At 40.8% G+C, this 20,363-nt stretch overlaps 1 protein-coding gene across 1 annotated transcript in view; it reads left to right on the top strand.

The window, feature by feature from the left end:
- Positions 1-11,433: 11,433 nt before the first annotated feature.
- Positions 11,434-20,363, top strand: part of COG6 (component of oligomeric golgi complex 6) — a 59,130-nt gene continuing 50,200 nt past the window's right edge. Inside the window, exons 1-4 of the mRNA XM_074145619.1 lie at positions 11,434-11,586; positions 12,211-12,354; positions 12,721-12,792; positions 16,531-16,589. Of these exons, the coding sequence (XP_074001720.1) occupies positions 11,461-11,586; positions 12,211-12,354; positions 12,721-12,792; positions 16,531-16,589 (401 nt within the window). The 5' untranslated portion in view covers positions 11,434-11,460. The remainder of the gene's footprint in view (positions 11,587-12,210; positions 12,355-12,720; positions 12,793-16,530; positions 16,590-20,363) is intronic.

Below are 20,363 nucleotides of genomic sequence, written 5' to 3'. Positions count from 1 at the left end.
CAGACCCATTCTCCTTCAACAGGGAATTGGCTTAGTCCTGCACAAACTCAGGAAAAAGATGTGGATGACTTCAGTCCCAAATTTCCACTGTTCCCAAGTGGACTTCGAAAAATAAGGAACGTCTGGATGATGAAAGAGCGATTTCCCAGTAAGAAATGCTCATCTACTGGCAGCCTGTTTTCTGTGCATGTAGACCCAATGCAAATAATTTAATCGTGGCATCTTGTTTACCAGAGGAACATCTGTCTATCTTCCCTTGATGCTGTTAAAGACAGATGCAGGGAATATACAAAAGAGCAGGTCTTGCCACGCTGTTCTCTTGCACTTTTGTGGCGTGTGCGTTCGGAGAAATGAGATTGTTTAACGACGCATGCAGCAGTGAGAAGATTTCTCTTTTTAATTTAAAGCCTCAGTTAGGGATCGGCTTTCAGTTCCGAGTCACGGTTTCAGATCGGGGCCAGAAGCGCGGCAGTGCCCAGGTTGCGAGAGCGGCGGCCGGGCAGGGCGGAGGAGGGAGCCGAGCTCTGCGCTGCTCGACAGTGACACTCGCTGGGCGGCCGGGAACGGGAGCCCGGGCTGGCAGCGGCCTCGGGAAGCGGGGACAGGCCGGTCTGCGAGCGCAGGGAGGCTCCGCACCTCCCGGGGTGGAAACGGCAAGGGTCGAGTCCTCGACTCCCCCCCCCCCCGCCCCCCCGCGAAGCGTCCGATGCAGACGGAGAAAGGGTGTGCGATGGGGGCTGCGGATGGAGAAAGGCGTGTGCGGGAAAAAGCGAGGGGCAGAGAGCTGAGCTTCTTTCTGTTCTCCACAAAATCTGTGTGATTCGTAACCGCCCTCTGCCACTGGCCCTGAGGTTCCTGAGATGCATCTGCAGAACATGCGACGATGACTTTAGTGGCACAGTTTGCATAAGCTGTTGTGTATCTGTGTGAACGGGATACAAAGCAGCATCGTGTTCTTCCCCCCCCAGCCTTTTGCTGCAGAACTGGAGTGGAGCCGCCTCTCCCCCCTGAGCTCTAGCAATCATTGGCATCTAGGTCACCATATTAGATCACATTCCCAAGGATGAGGCTAATGATTTCTCAGGTTTTTAGAAAGGAAAGCTGGAAATCCTCTTGCTGGGGACAAAGGCCAATTCATATTACAAGTGGAAGCTCATTTGCTCCCCGTCATACCCCAAAGTTCGTACAAATCTCAGGTACTCCGTGAAGCTGGAATCTCTGAAACCTTGCATGGATTCATTCACGGAAAAATTGGAATTCCAAAGCTGAAAACCAAGCAGTACCCGCTTTCCCGTGTATCAATGTCCGAAACATGGTTTTAGTGGGGGAAGAACCAAGATCATTTCTTTAAAGCTCTCTAAAAGGCTTGTCAATAGGAAATAGAGTACATATAATACATTCATATGCCTACATGTGTATGCATTTATGTATTATACATATACACCTATACCTCCACATATTAAAAATACTGCGTGGGGCGTACTCGAGACCCAGGTTGGAGGGTAGAACCCAGGCTGCCTGCCCTGCACTGGGCGTGGGAAGTGACAGGCACCCACTCAACCACAGTGGGTTGAATCATGTTCCGGCCATGCCATGTGCTCGCAGGGAAGCTGCAGCAAGCTGAAGGGAGCTGTATCCTGGTCCGCGTGTCTGTGTTAATCTTTGGCTTTGGCCCGCGTTTTCCTTCCAAATTACAAGTTGTTTTTCCTACGTCATTCAAATACGTTTCCTGTTTCCACCAAAAGCTGTGTGCTCTGGGAAGAGCTCTTAACTTCATATAAAAGCGTTCTCTCTATATTCTGTTGTAGCAAAATAACCTAGTCATAGATTGTGCTTCTGCAATATAACTACATATTTCAATATTCCTTTTCCCGATGAAAAAGCTAATTAGCAAGGTCGTTACAGTAGCCACTTATAAGGGGGAAGATAGCAATTCCATTAATGTGCTCACAGGAACTTCATTTATATTACCTCTTAACCTTTACAAGGATATTATCATTTCAATAATTAATTGCTTTTTGCCATTTAATTTGCAGTTTACCATTTTCAAGGGAAATTACCCATTAAACCGGGGACTCTTTTTTTTTTAAAAAAAATGAATCCTTCACTCAAATATACACCACAAGCTGTCCTTAGAGAAGCTAGATATTAGCAAAGCCACTTTCACATTTGAAAAGAGGACTTTGTGGCAGCTCTGTATATTGCTGCCCATTGCTTGGGCCTTTAACCATCTGGAGGAAAATGAGGCAGAAAGGGGCTGAGGTAGTGATGAGGAGGGAATTAATTCTCATTCTCTTCCTCCAAATTCAGGAAGGCAATATGTCCTCCTCTCTGATGGATGCAGTGAGAGTTGTCTTTCCTCTTTCTTTGCAACCATCTTGTTTTCTTCGGCTGTAGTAAAATTACGCTGCAATATGCATCCGTGAATGCTTCCGTTAACTTCAGCACCTGAAAAAACAAAGGAATTTTGCCTCAGCCTTGTAAAACACAGAAACTCGGGCCATGAATTACCAAGCACTTAAGCACATATTCAAGCCAGTGCCCGACACTTTGGAGAACGGAGCTCAGCACACGTATTCCTGCTCACACTCAAGTCTCTAGTGAAACAACTATTCGTTTCAACGACTCAGACGCAAGCCGATAGCCGGTGGTGGTGTGCTGGCATAATATCCCCGCTACTGATAATAGAAATTGTGTCAAAATCTCATCATGTTAAAAGAAAATTGGATTCATATTGGTATCTGAGAAGGTGAGTAATGTATCCCAAGTAGGCATATCCATAGAGTGGAACACATACCTCCAAGAGATGGATTGGCATGGGATGATAGAGAGGAGACGACAAAATGAATGAAGAAAGGAGACACAGGAGAAGAGGGAATAGAAGCAGGTATGAACTAGACTGCACCACTGATTTATGAATGAAAATCTAAAAGTTTTTTCTGATTCAGGTGCAAAAATCAAACTAGCCCTTGGGCAGTTCTTCCTTTGCAACTGGCAAGTCCATGATATGTCACCCAAAATGACATGTGTCTGGATGATATGTCACATGCCTGCAGGCACCAAGTGTATCATTTTACTGTGAAACTAAGACATTTTATTTATTTAATTGTAAAATCAAACATCCTTTTTTTTTTTTTTTCCACCCCCCTCCTCCACGAATATAAGGACAGTCTGGGCTTACACCAGCATTCAAACACAGTATTTCATTTCTGCAGCACTGAAGCTGGGATAGACTCTCAGTATTATTTGCAGACAAGTCAAAAGCCACAGTCAAACCAATAGGGGTAAAAAAAAAATCAGTGTCTAGTCAACAGTCCATCATACAAGTTTGCTATGCAGTCAGTGGAGAAGACAAGGTAGGAGTCTGAGGAGGAATTTCCTTCTGAAAGTGTCTTTCTTTCACTCTTCTGATAGGCAGGACACCTGGGGACTTCACCCCTGACTTTTTGATGGTAGAAGACTGGTGAGATGCATCACACCATAAGTACTTAATTTTGTCTTCAAGTCTTCAGGTATCCAAGTCAAAGAGCGTGAGAAGAGATTCAGGCCACTCAATATTCAGAGTTCCCTATATCAGCAGTGGATCAGCAATCACACCACCAGTAAAGCAGCAAAATAGTCTGCTTTTTGACCAGTGAAAGGAAAGCCTAGCTCCATGCCAGCATGGGCATCTCTTGCCATCAGCTTTCCACAGTGAGGCACAAATATTGCTTGAAGGCAATCTGCTAGTTTCCGCCAGTTAGTGCTGCAATCTGCAATCTGCAATCTGGTTAAGGCACCTGATGCTTCTCTGTGCCTGTATTATTAGGGCTCAGGACTCGATCACATAAAAGGGCATGTATGGGACAGAAGTAGAAAGAAGTCACCAACCATCCAAATTAACATTAAAATATCCTTTCAAAACCTCCAGATTGGCAGTTCGCTCAACGTGACATTTGCTTTTTGAGAGGCATGTGCTCTGCGTGCACAACAGCGTTTTAAGGTGTCATCGTTGAAGGGAAGTTGACAGTGACGGGAGATGTATAAACAGGTTGACGAGATTCTGAAGAGAGCTCTACCTGCATGGACAAGAAAGTCCTGCTAGTTTGCATGCAAAAGGAAGCTCGGGGCCTATTCTGGGGAATTTGATAGTCTCTTGTAATTAATACTGTAATTGGAGGTTGCTGGAAATGCTCCTTGAGCTCCTGCCAGGGAATGTGAGTGCTTCACAAAGCTGTTGCCGCTGTGCTGTACACCAGCCGAACCAACCTACTCGGCTGCAGAAGATGCTGACACAGAACTCCTGCATTGGCAAAACCCTCATCTGAGCAGCAAAATGCGCAACGCGTTCTCTTTCCAATGTAATAACAGAGCGACATCAGAAGTATCCAGCCACCTGACAGCCGTACCACCCAGCGTGGCAAGGCTGCCGTGTCTTCCCTCTGCACTTCAAAAGCAAGCAGCCCATCACCCTACTCCTGCCTGCTGTCCCCCAGCCACCCAGAGGGGCTTGGGACAGGCCAAGTCGCTACCACTCAGAGCTGAACAGGTTCATTCTCACCTCACTATTTCATATTGTACATGGATAAATATGCACTAGAGACGCTGGAGTTTAGAAACAAGGTTGCATCCTACAACCTTTGCCTTCCTCCAGGGACATAATTATTGTCTTCCAGTGCATCAGTCATGGTGATGCCAGCCACGTAATAATGTCACGAAGGCTGGAATGACCACCAGAAAGGGATGGCAGGGAATTTTAGCAAGAAACTGTAGGCTTAAACATATTTCTTCTGGAGGTGAGCAGAACTTTGCAGAGAAATTGTTTGCAACTCATCTGCAGTGACTGCGACCAGTGTCAGCTGTTAAGTAATAAGTTATTTTTATCCACTGCAGCTCTTCAGCATCTCTGAGGGTGATGGCGTCTCGCCAAGGCTTTGGAAGGGCTGCATGAGCTGACACAAGAAGATAAATAGTTGAGGCAAGCCCGGAGGACACTTCTGAGTCAACTTTACAGAGGGAATCAAATCCAAATATGCCAGGTAGCTTCACACTGGAGTTGCTGAGATGTTGTTTTGCTTTCCTCCTGACAGAGGTCAGAGAGTGTGACTTCTCCTGGCTTTTTGGAAATTTTTACTTAGCAATAAAGTTCCATTAAATTTACCCAAGCAGAATTGTTATGAGAACTAAGGAAACTTGTTTATGACACCCATACCTGTAAAATTAGATTGATGCTGTAATGCTGCTATGAAAATTGCTGTGTTTGTCAATATCTTTATGTGACTTGCACTAGCAACATCTCTAAGGTGCAGTTTCACAAGACAATGGATTTAATGGTGAAGCTGTCCTACTTTTGCCCCCATGCCACACCACCATTGCTTGCCCCCTCAAGAGTTCCTTGTTCCCTCACGGTTCCATATTCACTTTTGCCTGACGAAACTGTCACCCACCACTTAAAAGGGAGGTCCTATTCCCCAGTTTTCCCTGGCCATATACCCTTGCCCCTCCTGTGCCAATGTGAACATTTGTGCAGGATTCGCTGGGTTAGCAAAGTGAGAAATCTATCATCTTATGCAATTACATCCCAAGGAATAGCTACCAGATCCAGTATAGCAGTTATTAATGCTAAGGACTGTACTTTGAATAGCGACTACTGTAAAGAAATCAGCTGGAGCTGAGAGAAGCAAAAAGGGCAAGAGGGCAAAAGCCATATAACAGGAGTTTAAAAGGAGCTTTGGAAAAGACATATAGGCTTTAAAACTGAGAGCAGCCAATCAATGCAATAGAGAAAATTAAATGAAAAAGGCTCCAAAAATGCACTTCATTATACATTTTATTACTGTGTCTATATTTATGTATCTCTTGTCCTGCCAAGCAGAGTAATAGTCTCTTGAAATCCCGTACGAATCCTGAATGATAGCAATATATGCTGCTTTTATCACGTCTACAGCACCTTGAACTGCAAACACAAAATGACCATAGTGGTTGGGTTCTGGGGATAACAAGAATTGCCTAAACTACGCAGGCATTTCAGTGATGAAAAGTTATAGTTCATCACTAGCTGTGGGAGCTTAAGGCAGTGGTCTGGGTTTCCATTAAGGGATTGCAACAAACAGTCTATTCACAGGAAACGTGCCAGAAAATTCAAGGAAAGAAAGAACTAACAGATTCGACTGAGATCTGTAAGCTATGGGCATTTGACCCACAGGCCTGGATTAAAATACAGCAGTTGGAGGAGCTGTTGAAAAAGGGAACTCTGACAAGTTTGCAGCAGTTATGGTTTGTGTTAAAACTTGTGCTGCAGATATACTCACTCAAAAGTCATTTTTCCTAATGCCATCATTCTCATGATTTATTAGATATACATTTGGCTTCTCATGATCCATGCCATGGCCATGACATGATCCCATGGCTGGCCTTGTGTTGATCAGCTGATGTGAAGAGACTGTCAAGTAATTTAGGTATCGTTCTCAAGATTTTCTTTGCTAGAGACTGACCTCACCTGAGATCAGGACATAGTGAGGGGTACTGTTTCTTTGTCTGATGGTGAATAGTTGCAATTTTTGTCCAGTTGTTTGGGTTACTTTTATTTCATTTGTAAAACAAAACACATTCCAGAGACTTTTTGCCAGCAGGACATAGGCAGTCATTGCTTGAAGAGAAAGGATAGCAGGTCTGGCATGCAACATTAGCATTGTATCATGTGTTAGTCATGTCTTGCTTCCACTTTTTTTGGCAAAAATATTCCTCTTAGTTGCTGTAGTATTGTAATGATAACAATAATCTCCTATATTACACATCTCATTGGCATACTAATGAGCATATGCAAAGGAAGACAAGCTTTATACCTCAGCCACAGAGACATAGTGTCACTAAGATCATGTAGTTAGTCAGCCACAGCAGATATTAATTCTCCTGGCTCCACCATCTAAGCCATTTGTTTCTTTTTTTTCTAGGTGAAATTTCAGCCCTCACTGCACTGAGTGGCAGTGCCATGACTAACACTATTGACCTTGCCAGGGATGTGGCCACATAGTTTAGACGACCACTTCCTTAGAGAAGACCTGCATTCTGTGGAGCTCTAGAGCCAAATGTATTTCAACCAAACCCTATTAGTTTTGCTAACACAGTACTTCCCTTGAAATCAATGTTTTTAGTTGTTTTTTTTTTTTTTTCAGCAGGAGATGAACAGGAAGACTTCATGGGTTTGGTATGCATTAAAGTGCACACTGTACTGCTAGTGTTATCTTTTCAGTGAGTTATAACAAACAGAAGTTTTACAGCTCCTCAACCAGGTGGCTGATTCAGCATCACATATATTATAGCCACTACTGCTGACTGTGAGGCATGACAATAAATCCTCAAGAGAGCTAGCATGAGCTAACTGAAAACTTCAGAACGATACATTCTTCTGGAGCTCCAAGGGACAGAGACAGGTTTCACTACATGACTACAGGTTGCTGTCAGGGTGACCTTTGGCCAAATCACTCACGGAGCCATACCTTAATTTGCAGAATGGGGTCAACTCTGTCTGAGCTTTTGAAAAATTGCTAGCTCAAGGAATGGGTTGATTTGGTGTGCTGAAAACTATCTACAATATTAACCTCTCAGAAAATGAAATGACAAAAAATCCAACCCTAATTGACTTAAAGACGCAGAACATTTTCCTGTGCTCCCACCTATCAGCTGGATTTTCTAGCCCAACCACAGCACAAAATGACTTCAGAAGGCTGCAGAAAGCTGATTAATAATTTGATGGCAGAGAACTAGTCAAGAACATAAGGCAATGATGGACTTTTTTTGCGGTACATTGTGTGCACTGGAGAGCCTGGTGGAGCTGAGTTCCGCTCACCTGATCTTCTATAGGGGCTGCAGCATAAAGGGCTATTATCATTTTCACAGGGATGGTGTACCAGAGCAGCAAGATTCTATAGGCACCTTCCTGTAGGTGCTCTTCTTCACTGCAACTGAAAGTATCACGGGGCTGTAAACTGTACGTAACAGTAGCATTGTCAAGTTCTTTTTATCTATTACACAGTAAGAAAATATAACTAATTATGCATGTTTTTTATATGACTTTTCCCCTCCTTGACTTCATAATCTTTTCTGTTCCTATGTCCTCTGTGCCTTTCCTTCCTTCTTTCCTCCCTCCCTTCCTTCTTTCCTCCCTCCCTCCCTTCCTTCTTTCTTTCCTTCCTTTCTTCCTTCCTTCCTTTCTTCCTTCAATGTATTTTTATATTTTATTCTTCCTTCATCACAAAAATCCTCCTGTCTCACCCTCCTTTGCCTGTGATGACACCCATAGCAAGGGCTATTCCTCCTTCTCTGTATTTAAGAAAGCATTCCCTTTGTGTCCTGCTCTGTCACTGCTCTTTTGCCACAGGATAGGAAATACCAGCTCAGTCACATCTTTTAGCCCAGACAACCTATTAATCCACTGGAGACTTATTCTTACCTAGACTTTTGAGGAACATACTGAGGTGACTACTACAAACCTTTTTGTCTTTGCCTTCAAAAATATATGAATGTCCAAGCACTTGAAAGTACAATGGCATTATTAGCTCGGGCTACTTAGATGGCAGGTGGAATTCCACAGACCACACGCTCCTTGTTCTGCAGGCTAAACTGTGGTCCTGTCTGTAGTCCACCAAATGTGTGTTTTGTGAACACCTTCACCAGATGCATAGTGATAACAGCTGTTTTGCTGTCTATTCTTGGGGAAAAAAAAAAAAAAACACCCAAACAAAGAAAAAACATAATAAAGGACTAAGATAAGAAAACCAACAGAAAACAGCATGTACTAGACATTTCTTTGCTGACACCTGTAGTTTTGCTGCCATATACAGCTTTGGTAAGGGAACTTACGCTTAAGTAAATTACACACACTACGCAAACTGTCTTCCATCGATACACAGGAACTGATACCTGAAATGAAATTCCCTTCTGGCAGTTACAGATCACAAACTCCCAATCGTTTTATCCCACAATGTACATCCAGTTGACTTAACAGTCATGTTGCTGGTCGACAAGCAAACATGATGCTTGCTGGTCGACAAGCAAACTGCTAAGAATGTCATGTCAAACTCACCCTCATGACACATACAAGCCATGGCACAGCACCTGAGTTTTAGATGGTGACCTCATTGCATGATCGTATTTGCATTTTTGTTTAAAAAAATCTGTTCTGAGGAAAAATCTAGCCTGCAAATATTATCCATAGGAGAAAAAGAGAGCTTTTTTTTTTTTTTTTATAGTTACAGCTAATACTCCTAAATGAAGAACAAAAGATAAGCCCTGGTGCCCTCACACAAATACTACTTTCAGTTGTGGGAGACTAAAAAGTGCTCTGTTGATTATCCCTTCTCATTTGCCTGGGAGAACACATGCACAGATAAACACACGCTGTTTCAAAACCCTATCAGTTCCTGCCAGCCCAATGTGTTACATTAGCTAGAAGCATTCTGGCTTTTGAAACACATTCCTGAAAAACTGCCCACCCATCAAGGAGCATCTAAAAGCAGAACTGGGTGCTTCAAAAGAAAATGCATGTACCAACTGATAGAGGAAAATCTTTGTGGCTCCTTGTATGTTTGTGGTATAACTTGCTGGACAAGACTTGGCAATGGTCTTGACTCAACTCACTGAGCTCACACTTGTGGCTCAGATGTTCAAGTCTTCCTGACTTCAAGATGTGCCTTCACTCTGTCAACTCACTCAACAGGTTAATAACATTTGAAATGTTGTTCAAACTGCCAACAACATCCAATTAATATTTGGGAGGGGTTCTTTCTAATAATAGGATTTTCTTGACATGTTTAAATATTAATTGCTCACACCTGTGAGCATGACTGCATGCTGTTTTATCTCTTCTGACATGGAAAAGGGAGATCCTGCCTCCTGGAAGCTTAGTCAGAAGTAAGGGACATCTAGGAGAAGATTGCATCAGTGTAATAGGGTGGAGGAACAGAAATCAAAACGGGAAACAAGGTATCTGAAAATACTCGAAAACCTGCAGAAACAAGGCACTACACAGGCTGTTCCAAAAAGCTGGCCTTTGATGTAGAGGATCCATGTGAGGAAGCAAACAAACAAACAAAAAAATTAAATAGAAAAATATCCTATCACCGTCCCTATCATGCTAAGATTTCAGGAAGGGAGCTCTGATGAAATAATTTTTTCTTGAGATAAATGACTCAAACTGAAAGAAAAAAAAAACCCAAGTGAATTAAAACATTCAGAAGCTCAGTGGTCCACCTCGGGCATAAAGGCAAAGGTTACTCGATTCACTTGCAGTTCTTTTCAGGAAGACCCTACAGAAGAGCAATGCAAAGGCCCCAAACTCCTGAAGAGTTAAGCTGCTATTTGAGTCTTTGCTTTTTGATCAGCACGTCATCAGGCAAAAGGAAACAGACTTTCAACTGCATATGCAAAGTGCTCTTGTTTTCAAAGCTAATACTATGGTCTTCTTAAACAACAGCTATATGCTGTATATAGTCATCTTCTTTCACCTTCATCTGCGTATCTGCCTTTTGTCCTTTGGAAAAAGCTCACAGAAATCCTTTCATTGCACCTCAGCACTTGGCTGTGGGACTTCAGCAGCTGAGCTTCTGCAGATGTTTGACCCACCACCACCACTAAACCATGATGGCGCCAGTCCCAGGCCAGGCTGTCTGGGGAGCGAAGCCCACTGCTGCCATGGCGGGGGACATGGGTCCCAGCATGGCCCCAGCTCACAAAGCCACGTCTTCTCAGCTCTGCGGTGGAGAGGCCACTCTGCTGTTCTGGAGCAGTGGGGAGACCTTGGGGGTAAAACCTCTGTGTCAGTAAATGCATGGCCAAAACAAGACGCCCACCTCGTTTTGACACACTTTTACTCTCATTGCTATTAGCTTACACAACAAAGAGTCCATTCCCATTTTAGCTATGCTCATAACTAAAGCATTTATTTCATGAAATAAGTACGGCTATAGAATCACAGCATCATCTAGGCTGGAAGGGACCTTTCAGATCGTTGAGTCCAACCATTAACCCAACACTGACAAAACCACCACTAAACCATGGCCCTCAGCACCACGTCTTTTCAATACCTCCAGGGATGGCGACTCCATCACTTCCCTGGGCAGCCTGTTCCAGTGTTTGACAACCCTTTCTGTGAAGAAATTTTTCCAATCTAAACCTCCCCTTGGAGCAACTTGAGGCCATTTCCTCTTGTCCTATCGCTTGTTACCTGGGAGAAGAGACCGACCCCCACCTGGCTACAGCCTCCTTTCAGGTAGTTGTAGAGAGCGACAATGTGTCCCCTCAGCCTCCTTTTCTCCCGGCTGAACAACCCCACTTCCAGTCACCATTGCACGGTCGTGTTTGACCAAACCCCCGGCTCCCGCAGCCCTGGGCTGGGCCGGAACCAAAGTCTCGGGAGCGCGTTTCCGCCGGAGCCGGTCACCCCGCGGCGCTGGGGGCGGGCGGCCGGGGAAGGCCGCAGCTATGGCCGACACCGCCGCGCCGCCGCCGCCCGCTGCCCCCGCTCCGGGGCTCCCGGTTGCCCCAGGCAGCAACCCGCTGTCCCGCAAGCTCAACAAGATCCTGGAGACTCGCTTGGACAATGACAAGGTGGGGCGGGAGGCGGCTGAGGGGGCGCTGCGGGAGCCGGGGCCTGCCCTGCGGGGAGTGCCCTGCGGGGAATCGGCCGGATGGGGCGTCAGGGGCTGCGAGCCCCGATAGGCTCCGAAATTGGGGAGGGAGCCCTGTCATACCCTCAGTTCCGCTGCGGACCCGCAACCTGACGTTTGCAGCGTTAATTGAACATAAAATTAAATTTTCGCTCCTCCAGCGACATGCCGCGCACCTGCTCGTTCCCTGCCAGCCGTAGGGAGGTTTGTATTGCTTATCTCGGGCAGGCATTTCTCGAGCTTTTTCTGATTTAAATGTTTTCTAGCTATGCGTAGGTCATTCTCTAGCCGAATGTAATCTTATTGATTAAAGCTGTTGTAAAAATAATAGTCAAAGTTGTGTGTCATAATATACAAGAAGAAGAAAGCCTCAGCAATATTAGTTATTTAACAACTGATTTAGAGTGTGTTTAAGTAGGTTTTTTTTCTCTAAAACCATGTAGTAAGGCGAGGTTGTTCGGTTTTGGTTTTTTTTCCTAAAACCATGAATTTGGGATAGCTACAGGCTATGTAACCTGCTTCTTTGTAACTGTGTGGAAAGTTAAGGTCTTTTTTTAATTTCTAGGAAATGCTGGAAGCGCTGAAGGCACTCTCGAGCTTTTTTGTTGAAAACAGTTTGCGCACCCGAAGAAACTTGCGTGGAGACATTGAACGACGAAGCTTAGCCATAAATGAAGAATTTGTCCACATATTCAAGCAAGTTAAAGAGGTAGCGTTTTTACAGTGTGACTAGCTGTCTTGCAGTAGTACTGGTATGTAATTTAAAGTTAAAAAAAAGAAAAAAGGGTAAAGAGAGATTTTGATTTTCCAGGGCAAATATATTTTTACAGTAAAATTGTTTTATCATTTGTTTCATTTGATGAAAATCCTGCACAGAGAGAGGTGATGTTTCAAACAGACAAAAATCCCAAGTGAATGTTGATCTTTAGAGGTGCATTCTCTCTGTTGATAACCAGGGAGCCTCGAGCAACTATGTTCCTTGTAACTTGGGCATCTGCTTTTGGTGGGATGAAGCTGGGCCTAGGCATGGCATTTCTGATTTAAACCACAGTTACTGTTATTTGAACTTCTTTAGGAGCTTGAGAGTATAAATGAAGATGTGCAAGCAATGAGCAGCTGCTGTGAAGATATGTCCAGTCGTTTGAAGGTAATATATAAATAGATGTGTTTTGTCTATTTTTCATTTTGAGGTGTGACTACTTTCTTTTGAAAGGTTAAATAATTATTTTGGAGGATTAACAGTGACACTGAGATGTTTCCATAGTATGTGTTTTATGTTACTTTAGGATATTAATAAATTTCTTTTTACTTATTTAGAAAATGTATTGAGGAGAGCATTTTATTTACTTGCAAATTGCAAATGCAGCAATATGTTTATTTTGAGAATAGCAATGTGATATGCATTTGTATGTGAGTGGAGAGAAAATATTTTATTAGAATCATAGAATCATCTAGGTTGGAAGGGACCTTCAAGATATCTAGTCCAGCCATCAGTCTAACTCTGACAAAAAAAAAAACAAACCAAAAAAACCCATCACTAAACCATGTCCCCAAGCACCATGTCAGCCCTTCTTTTGAACACCTCCAGGGATGGTGCCTCAACCACTTCCCTGGGCAGCCTATTCCAATGCTTGATAACCCTTTCAAGTGTAAAAATTCGTCCTAGTATCCAACCTGAACCTCCCCATGCGAATTAGATTGGATGTATGTGAGATTAAAGGTTAATTACATTTGTGTATTTCTGTTTAAAATTTATGTGTCTTTTGCATTGACTACATCTGTTGAATTATGTGTTCATATAAATACCTCAAGTATATGCATAAAACAGTATCTTTTAATCCAAAGAGGGAGACAAATCTAATGTGCCATCTTGATTCTGCTGGTTTTGTTTCATAACATTGTCTCAAAATGCTGATGTCCAACAAAACCAATTCTGCTTCATATTAATTCTGAATCCATAATATTCTAGCAGGGGGAAAGTTGCATTTTATGATGTGTTTCTAAATCTGGCTTGGGTTTAGTGTTCAAGTTCAATATTCAGTTCAGTGATGAGTTTAACAGGTTATGGATGCTGAAGTGTTGACGCTTTGCCAAATCAAATCTGTTCTGAATATAGCATATAAGTTACAGTATATGAATGAGAACGCTTCACTGAAAAATCCTGTGAAAACAATTTCTTTTTCCCCTCCTAATGTGTGTGTGGGGACTTTAGATGTGCCCCTACTTAGATGAATAGATTTCGTAGTCACTGTATGTAATTCACATAAGAATTATTGTAGTTTGATGAACTTGTTCCAAAAAGTGTGACAGTACAGTGCAGTGCACTGCAGTACTTAATTTTCAATTTTGGAAGGCAATGGGTAATGCACCTCAGAGCTCTCAGATCTCTTTGAAGACTGTTAATGCGGATGTATTCCCTGGTGCAGTTCAGGAACTGTTTGATTTATCTCTTAGATGTGGAAATGAGTCAAGTGTCCATGCAGATTTTTGCTCTTTTCTGGCTTTAGATCATGAAGTGTAACTATCATCTGCGATTTTTCAATTTTTTTTTTTTTCCCAGACTAGAGCCACCCTGCAGTGATTTCTTTTTCTGTTAAAGCCAGAAGATAGTTTTGTTCAAGGCCTCTGTGGGAGGTTTCCTCTAGAGCCCTGTAGAACTTAGAGCTTGTCTCAGTTCGACCCATGTTTTCTTTGTCTGTATGAATGTAAAGTAAGTTAATAAGCCCATGAACAGTTGTCAAGTACTCTGGCATTTTATCTGTAATAGGACATGAAGACTTTCGAGCATGTGCTTGAGCTGAATAAGAAGACAAAAATGAACTAAGTAGAGCAAACAGAAAATAAAAAGAGAAGTGTCTATAGCCTATAATGCAGAAGAGTGTGCTAAGAGAGCAGTGTAATAAAAGAGCAGAACAAATGCAAGATACGTAATGGACTATACACTGATAAGCCAAAAAGCTTTTTACCTTTTTTATTTTGTAAGTCTGTAATACTGTCCAATCCAAATAACCCGGTACTGTCAGATCTGATTTCAGGACAGTGCGATAATGCGATGGCTGAAAGGGAGGGAAGGAGACAAGTGCTGAAATGGAGTAAAGCAGCAGGGTTGAAGGATAATGAAAGTTTTAATTAGTATGCTGAGGTAGGGAAGAAAATAAAGATATTTCTATTCTGGATCTGCAAGAAACATCAAGTATCAACTTTCTGATTTTTCTGGCATGTCTGACTCTTTTCTGCCAGTTACCTTGTTTTACTTAGATGTAAGCTCTTACATTACATACATACAATAATAACAATATCTGTCATGTATTTGAATTCATGTAAGTAAAAACTGACTTCCTGATGTATCTAGGTAGATCCAGAAAAGCTGCTTTTCCTTTCTTTCTGCTGTCCTACTGTTAGCGTTCTTTTTGGCAATTAGTACCTCTGTCCAGAAAGTGCTGGAAAGGAACCAAATTTCTTCTTCTGTCTTTTTGGTTTATTACAATCTGCAACTCTGAAGGAAGTGGGTGAAAAAAAAGTCTGGAATTAGTAGATTTGCATACTGATTAGTTCAAACCCAGTCTTTTGTTGTGATAGTCTTTTTTTGTTAGGCTGAAGCATTGAAAATCAATATTATTAAAAAAAAAAGAGTTTAAAATACAAATACCTAAAAATTTATAGATATTACTATTTATATAAGATAAAAAAAAGCTTAAAGATATTTTAAATTATTTTGGAACTATTCAGTAATTTCTGTGGAGCTTTTATTAAATCTGCATGCTAGTCCATAATAGTTTCCTTCGGAGAAATCGGCAACTGGCACCTCAGCGATGCCCACTGTCTGTATTCATGGAACAGCTCAGGCTCTCTCTGGTGACTGAAGTTGTACTTGAGTAGTTGCAGCCTTTCTTTCACCTTTCAAAGTGTTCCTGTACCTTGACTGCTTTTCCATTGCAACTAATGTAGCGTGGCAGGTAGAAAGGCTGAAATGAATCAGTGTGTGTATATACTCGCATTAAGACCTCTCATGGGTTTCAAGACTGGCATCTTCATTTTGGCAAACACCATGATTTAGACCTATTACAGTCTTGAAATTATGCATGTAGAATATCTTCATAGCTGTTTCCAGCTTTTCACTTGCAATATTATTCCGTACTGAATGCATTTTGATTTCAGGTGCTGCCTAAATGATCAGTGGTGGTGTCCAGGGGGAATCCAACAATTCTGGATGTCTTTTATCTACTTGCTGAGTAATAAATTTCAGAACTCTTGAACTTCAGTTGCAGCAATCCTTTCACTCGTGCAGCTGCTGCCTGTGGCAGAATTGTTTCTGTGGGGATTCCCTTGCATTGTCATCACTGAACATTTAGGGCTGTGATGAACTCCTCAAGTGCATTGCATTTGGTCCTTACAGCCCTGTGAGCTGCTTGGCCTGTAGAGCTAAACTCGCCAAGGCCAGCAGAGCTGTATTCACGCTGTCTGGAATGACTGGATGGACACTGGTACTGGGCAGTTTAGCATCCAGATGAACTTGTTTCGTTTTTCATTTTGTAACAGCAAGCAATTTACAGGCAATGGACAAACAAAATAATTAGACATATTTCTAATATTTATAAGAATGGTTTTGTATTAAATATAAATTAAAAATTAACTGTGTGTGAATATAAATGTATGTAAAGATGAAAATGTATACAGATAAGGGTGTTCATTTATTTTTTTTGTGCCCGAAAACACGGAGAGTTAATGAATACTTATTTCAAGAAGGCCTTTTGTTTCAAAAAATACGCTCTTTAAACTGCTTATAGTCAGAAAGCTTCAAAAGTATTATATTTTCTTAAGGTTGTGTAATAAATTTCATACATTTGTGTTTTTCACATGCTTAACAATTCTAATTATATTCTAGGCAGCCAAGGAACAAACTCAGGACTTGATAGTAAAAACCACAAAACTCCAGGCAGAAAAGTATGTATACCACCTTACTTATTTCTTGAAGACATGACAGTACTGATGGAATTTTCTTTTAGATCTGATTCTGCTACTCTTATTTTTGAGTAATGACTTCAGGGTTTTTTGTATTTGTGCTTAGTTTTTAACACTATCTGTGTTTGTAGTTCAATTGGAATAAAAATGCTGAGTTCTTAGTTTATTAATAAAGGGTACAAAAAGGTAAGAACATGTGTTAGTGCTTGTTACCATAAAAATTGACCTTTTAGGGAAGAGAATCAGTTATAGTGGTACAACATGCTGAATATGGATGTGCTTTACCTAGTGTCAGTTGATAATGTAAGTTATATTGTCTTATAACAGATATCGACCTACTCAGTGTCTCATCAGTTTCACAGGCTTCTTTTTAATGCTTCGTATCCAGTGGAAATCACTCTCTTCCTCAGGGGCTGTATGTAGGAACAGAAAGTTGGCTTGTAACTTACGCTACCATATTTAAAGCTAACTGAAATACGTTAAGTGCTATTTAATAAGGCTAACACAGACCACTTTTTCCCTTGGTTCTTCAACCTCTTCTGGAAGAAAAGATTTGTATTTTGCTCTTTTCAGTATTTTTATTCATGGGAAAAGGATAATAGCCTATGACAGATTCAAGTAATCTTTATCATTTTTATGTCTAGGGCATCTGGTTTTACAGCTTTAGCCTTTGTCAGTGTAGAAGAATGAATCTCCTTGCTTTATGAGGTTTCTTCTGAAAATTATTTACAGTTCACTGGAGATTAGAAATAATTATTTCCAGTGATAAATTTCTAGTAGAAATTACGACTTTGGATAGCTCTGGGTGCACTTTCAAAATTAGTAGGCTCATGTTATGGACTTCAGTAGGAAGTGGATTATGTCCTGTGAGAGTCTGAATGTGAGGTTAGGGTGTAATCTGTACATATTTTAAAAGTTGAATGTAGAATAACTGCATAAAATACAATGCTGGTTGATATAAAATGAAGGATTTAGCAAAGTCACAGTTTAAGTGAGCAGAAGTCAAGTCTTAGAAAATTTGTTATTTTAAATATGAGTATGTGAAGTAGTAGGACAGGGAAGTGGTCGTCTTTTTCATAGTTTGAAGAAAAGCTGCTTTGATTCCTTGTTCTGAAGTGGAATGGAAGGTACCAAGACCAGTCCCAAATTATGTATGTCTAATTGGCCTTAAATTCCATTAAAGGAGATTATGCAGACTGTACTTCTACTATCAGCACTTCTACAATATAGTTCTTACTCGCACAAGAGTACTTAAAAGACTTTCTGCTAATTCCTTTAAGAGACAGAACATCTCCCTAGTGTAAGGAGGAAAAAAGGTTTAGGACGAAGCCTGTCCTTCTAAGGACCTCAGAGTGCACATGCAGGCAAAAGTTTTCTTTTGAAAGGCTATTTTCTAAGTACACATGAAGTAGCCACTAGCAGAAGCCAAACAATATTTGTGATCTTACAATACGATGCTTATGGAAGTATCATAGTGCCATTTATTAACAAAGTTAACTTTTTTCCTGGCTAAACTTAGGAAAAATTAAGCAAAATATTTTTATTTTTTTCCTGTGTGGGACATTGGAGTCACCTTTTCTTTTGACTCATTAAATGACTGTTTTTTCTGATGCATCACTTCAGTTTACATCAGGTATATGAAGAGGCCTCTGCTACTGGGTATTAGGGGTTTCTTGAAAAGCTGACATCTTGCCAGCAGCCAGACAAAATACAGGTCTTAAGTTGCGGATTTCTTCAACTTACCAGGTGACAATTCTTATCCAACAAAGGAGTAAATGGTGCAACGGGGAGGATGTGGCTTCTCTCTCTTCTGAGGTTTGTCCTAAAACACTGATTGAAATGCAGGGATGAAAGCTGGACCCATTGAAAAGAAGGCAATTGAAACGATGACTGTAAAGCAAGAACAGTCAGTATAGAACAAGGCAGTAATTGCTGAGCGTAAACAGTTTTTTAGAGTTCTTGTAAAAAAAAAAAAAAAAAGTCTTTCTCCTTATTATGAAAGATAAAACTCATCTTCAGAATTCATCAGTCCCAAATTTCTGTTTCTGTCTGTAGTTCTACCAGCTGTTTATTTTAGGATAGGTTTTTCGCAAGAAAACATGAGTTAGGTTGAAATTTCTTGAAGTTTAGGATAATGGGCATTTGTATGCAAATAGCACAATATAGTAGAATTTTCTGTGTAATTTTTTAATTTGACATCAAAATATTTTAAAAATAATCCGTTTTATGTACCAAAGTGTTTGTGAGTTAAATTCTTAAATCAGTGCTGAGTAATAGTATGTTTTTAAACATTACCCTGAAAAATAAAATTAGTTATGTTCTTCTTTTTCACAGTGATAGTTACTGAATATTTTGTAATAGCAGAGGTAATACATTCTGTCATTTTGCTGAAACAGTTGTTTACACTGTCCTTAAGGAAAGTTATTTTGACTCTGCCCTTCTCACTGATTACTACATTAAGTCTTGGTTCTCACGGTTTTTAGCCGTTTTTAAAAAATAACTTCAGAAATTATTTTGATACGCAGTAAATTATTTGCTTTGCTAGCTAATGGTCAAAAAAAGGTCTTCTATTATACAATTTATCTGACTTACTTTAGCCAGCCATTTTTTTGTAGAAGGAAAATATTATGACTTGATTCAGTGTTCTAAACTGAAGTAAGACAGTAAACTTTCAGATGCATTTAATGCATTTATGATCATTAGGGATTAAAGCTTTTAAGAATATTTAATTTTTTATTTGACTGAAATTTTAGAGAAAATGGGCTGCTGTCTTCGCTTGAATAATACGATGAAGATAGAAAGTTACTTAGACAAATATCTGAGTACTTCACAGCTTTTTATTTACTTGTCTGCATTTGGTAAGAATACATTAGCGCTCTCTTTGATCAAGATATCTAGTTGTCTTTCTGTAATAGTCTTAAGACTGTTTTTGCTAAATGATGACAGGTGGAAACTTTGGCTTCGTTAAATGCTCATTATGCCTAGTCAGTTCTTGTGGACAGTAAATTTCATCAACAGATGTTATAATTAGTATCAAGTTCAAAGCAAACTGCAATTAAAAGAACAGAATGTTCACTTCAAAACCAGAGAAAAAGTCAATAGCCAGAGTCTTTTTGATTGGAGTTGTGACTTTATTCCCCCAGCTATACGAAGCAAATAAAGCAAAGATTGAAATAGTAAGTGAACTATTTTCTTAGATTGCAACATTTTTTTGACCTTACAAATGTAAATATCTCTTCAGAAATTTTTCCCTATATGGCATTTGAACCTGTGTAGTGTGTTTGGGTTTTTTGGGTTTTGGTGAGTTTTTTTGATCAAGAACGGCATGATAGCAGTGAAGAATAGTTTCCCAAAGATGCAGAGCAGCCACGGGAACTTGAATATGAGGATGAACATTTTAAGTAAGACTGTTTGTTCATGCTTTCATCCTTGCATGTAATTTTTTTCTTCTGCGGTACTTGCAAAGGACTGGCTGTCTCAGTAGTTGTGTGTGTGTACTGGGTTTCTTACACCAAGTAGTTTTTGCATTGTATTATCACCTATATAATTAGACGTTCAAGATGATTTTCAGTTTCCTAAGCTTCTTACCTGAACTCTCTGTTGGTCATCCTAGTCTCTCAAATTTGTAACTTGAAGGTACAGTGGTCCAACTGCAGTATCTGTAGGTAATCCTGATAAGCAATTTGGGACTTCCTGTGTTGGTAAAATACTACTTCGTTAAGTAGTTGGGATAGAAAATAAGATGTTTGTGTCAGA

This window comes from Numenius arquata, chromosome 1 (genome assembly GCF_964106895.1).
Source record: "Numenius arquata chromosome 1, bNumArq3.hap1.1, whole genome shotgun sequence".
Lineage (NCBI taxonomy): Eukaryota > Metazoa > Chordata > Aves > Charadriiformes > Scolopacidae > Numenius > Numenius arquata.
This window is presented reverse-complemented; position numbering and strand designations above follow the sequence as displayed.